The following is a 2,919-nucleotide window of genomic DNA, read 5'->3' on the forward strand; positions in this document are numbered from 1 at the left end:
CGTCACGAAATAACCCCTCCACCCCACAGTGTAAGACATTTTTGAGTATTTCTTAATTTCACACACAATACACATTCATTTCAAATTGTAATGAATATTCCTCGAAATTTAAAGGGAAGTGTTAACCAAAAGATTTCATGTATTTCAAATTCGTTTAGGAAGATTTTACTAGGAAGAAAACAAGTGAATCTCCTCTCTCAAACGTATCATCGAACAACTCAAGCTCTCAGCTATAAGGCCCATGAACACCGACCGGTGTAGGGAGAAATGTTTGGCATGCACCAACGGCAAAATTGAGATATCGTGGACGCGACTTGAATATGCACCTCTATGCCGGTAAAGCCAAAGAGTGCACAACTTAAAACCATCTCGAATATCGATCTCTCTACCTCCTCGCTCTGACACCCACCTTGGCCGCGCGTGTGACCTCGTCCTCCCGTGCGCTACCACCTACTTATGCCACAAAGTCGGCGCTCGCTAACTTGAGAAATTTAGCATTGATCATGTTTATGGGCCAATTTCATAGCACACCTTCAAGTAAGTACTCCCTCTGAATTTAAAGTAAAATCACGATATGTATTATGGATCGAAGGGAGTACTATTCATAGCATGATTTGACTACTTTTTTCTTGACTTCTGACATTTTGCAACAGCAGACCACGAACTCACACGCAGAACAGTGACATGGACCGACAAGCGCATGCTGCAGCAACATACTGCTATGTGCTGAGCTAAACGGTGCAAACACGCACAACCATAATTATAAAGTGCCGTACAGATGTAAGAGGATTATTCACTAGTGCAGTTGAAGTTAACCAGATAAATTGACCGCTAACATAGCGGCCTTCTTCTTGTTGTTGTTCAGTGAATCGTGCGGCAACTAGCAGTCCTGGCGGATGATAAACCCGACCACGGTGCCAACCATGCTGCCCACTGTCACGAGTATCGTTACCCAGGCCGGGATGCAGGAGTGCAGCCAGTCGATATAGCCGCCGGACGGCATGCTCGCACCAGCTCGCTCGTCGCCGCCATCCAGCTTCTGTCGCAGGTGGCCCGGCAGCAGCACGGCGTCGACGACGTACACGGCGAGGGGGGCTTCTTCGGACACCGTCTTGGTCACCCTGACCCCAGCGCCGCTCCCGCACGACGGCCACAGCCGCAGCGTGTCCCCGTCGTCGCGGACGGTGATGGCGTGGCTCTTGTTGGTGGCCGCGTCGGCGGACAGCGAGTTCACGGACACCCAGTCGAACGCCTGGAACTGCTCCCTCCCGTAGCGCGCCCACGCGCCGTGGTGAAGCAGGACGGCGAGCTGGTCGTCGGCGCTCAGGCTGTCGAACTTGGGCTTGAACGTCGCCACCGCGAGGTCGTCGGGGCAGAAGACAGTGAGCCCGCGGGCGCGCTCGGCGAGGAGGCGCTGCTGGAAGATCTCGCCCGCGTCCGCCGTCGCGGCGAGGAGGCCCGCGAACCTCGCGCATCCGTTGGCGGACATAACGTCCATGAACACCTGCTGCTTCGGCGCGTCGGACGCGTGCCCACGGCCCGAGCCGTCGATGCCTCGGAACACAAGCCGCGGCGCTTCGCCCGCCTCGTCGAAGTCCGTGGAGACACGGGCCGTGAACACCGGCTCCTCCGACGCGACGGACGCGTGCCCACGGCCCGAGTCGTCGATGCCTCGGAACTCGAGCCGAGGCGCCTCGCCCGCCTCGTCGTCGTCAGTGGCGACAATAACGTCCATGAACACCGGCTCCTCCGGCCCGACGAACGCGTGCCGACGTCCCGGGTCGTCGATGCCTCGGAGCTCGAGCCGGGGAAGCCACGCCTCGTCGTCGCCGCCCACTGCAGCGCCCCCAGAAACGACGAGCAGAAAAAGGAGCAGAAACGGCGCGGCCATCGCGCGCTGGCACGAGCGAGCTAGCTAACAGAGCGCGAGATGCACGGAGTTGCTGAGTGGCTACGGTAGGCTGGTAGCAGAGCGGTGCAGTGTAGGGGGTGTGGCCGCGAGAGTGTGGAGTATTTATACACTGTGACGGTCTGACGGAGACGGAGGCCATCAGGTAGAGGAACTGCGAGGTAAAGAGTTCCATGGTCCGGAAGGGAAGGGAGCGAGGAAGAAAGGAGTGAAGGCAAGGGCTATACGTGTCGGTCGCCCGTAGGGTACATGATATGGAAGCGACTCAAGCGACACAAGCCAAAAAAAATATTTTTCTTCGAAACTTGACATGCACACGTATAATGTTGATGTATCCGCCAAACTTTTTATTAGAATTTTTTCACACTTTAAAATATATTTTTCGCATGCAGGAGCGCGCGCTCCGGGAAGCACCAACGGTTTCCGGCACGAAAAAGCTCTACCCAAGCACGTTATGTCTCCCTTGTAACTTGCCGTCCAGCCGTCGCCACTGAGTGAGTGACATCAGCGTATCAACTTTGTCGGTGCGTCCTGATATGAGGTTACTCCCGTCCAGGGTTTAGGGTTTAATGAATGTGAATTTTGACAGTGCCATCTAGTTTTGCGGAGCCCCTGTGGAGGCGATCTGGAGGCGACCGCAGGGCAATCCCACCCTGCTCGTCCCCCCGACGAGATCCCTTGAGACTAAGAGGGCAGGAGATCGTGGTGATGAGGACTGGCAGTCTGTCGGGGAAGAGGATCTGTGGAAATCGAGGGAATCTTGGATCGACTCAAGGCTCGTGATTCAGAGGTATGTGAGGCGAATCCTAAAGAAGGAAGCATCTCATGCAATTGCGGAAACGAATCAACAGGGGGGAGCTTGGAGAAGATCAGAATGAAAATGCAACAATTGAGGGAGGATTTGTGCGCCAGATTGAGGAAAAGAGATCGGGATGTTACGGAAAGTATGAGTGGGGGCTCCCAACTTGCGGATCCACCTGACGACGAAAGAGGAAGGAATCAAAAATTCA

General features: G+C 55.0%; 1 protein-coding gene across 1 annotated transcript; it reads right to left on the reverse strand.

The window, feature by feature from the left end:
* Positions 1-482: 482 nt before the first annotated feature.
* Positions 483-2,012, reverse strand: LOC123044180 (uncharacterized). Its single transcript, XM_044466840.1, has one exon. It carries the CDS (start codon positions 1,889-1,891, stop codon positions 881-883), a length of 1,011 nt encoding a protein of 336 aa, XP_044322775.1. The 5' UTR covers positions 1,892-2,012; the 3' UTR covers positions 483-880.
* Between the last annotated feature and the right edge of the window lie 907 nt (positions 2,013-2,919).

The sequence above is a fragment of the Triticum aestivum genome, chromosome 2B, assembly GCF_018294505.1.
Source record: "Triticum aestivum cultivar Chinese Spring chromosome 2B, IWGSC CS RefSeq v2.1, whole genome shotgun sequence".
In the NCBI taxonomy this organism is placed as follows: domain Eukaryota; kingdom Viridiplantae; phylum Streptophyta; class Magnoliopsida; order Poales; family Poaceae; genus Triticum; species Triticum aestivum.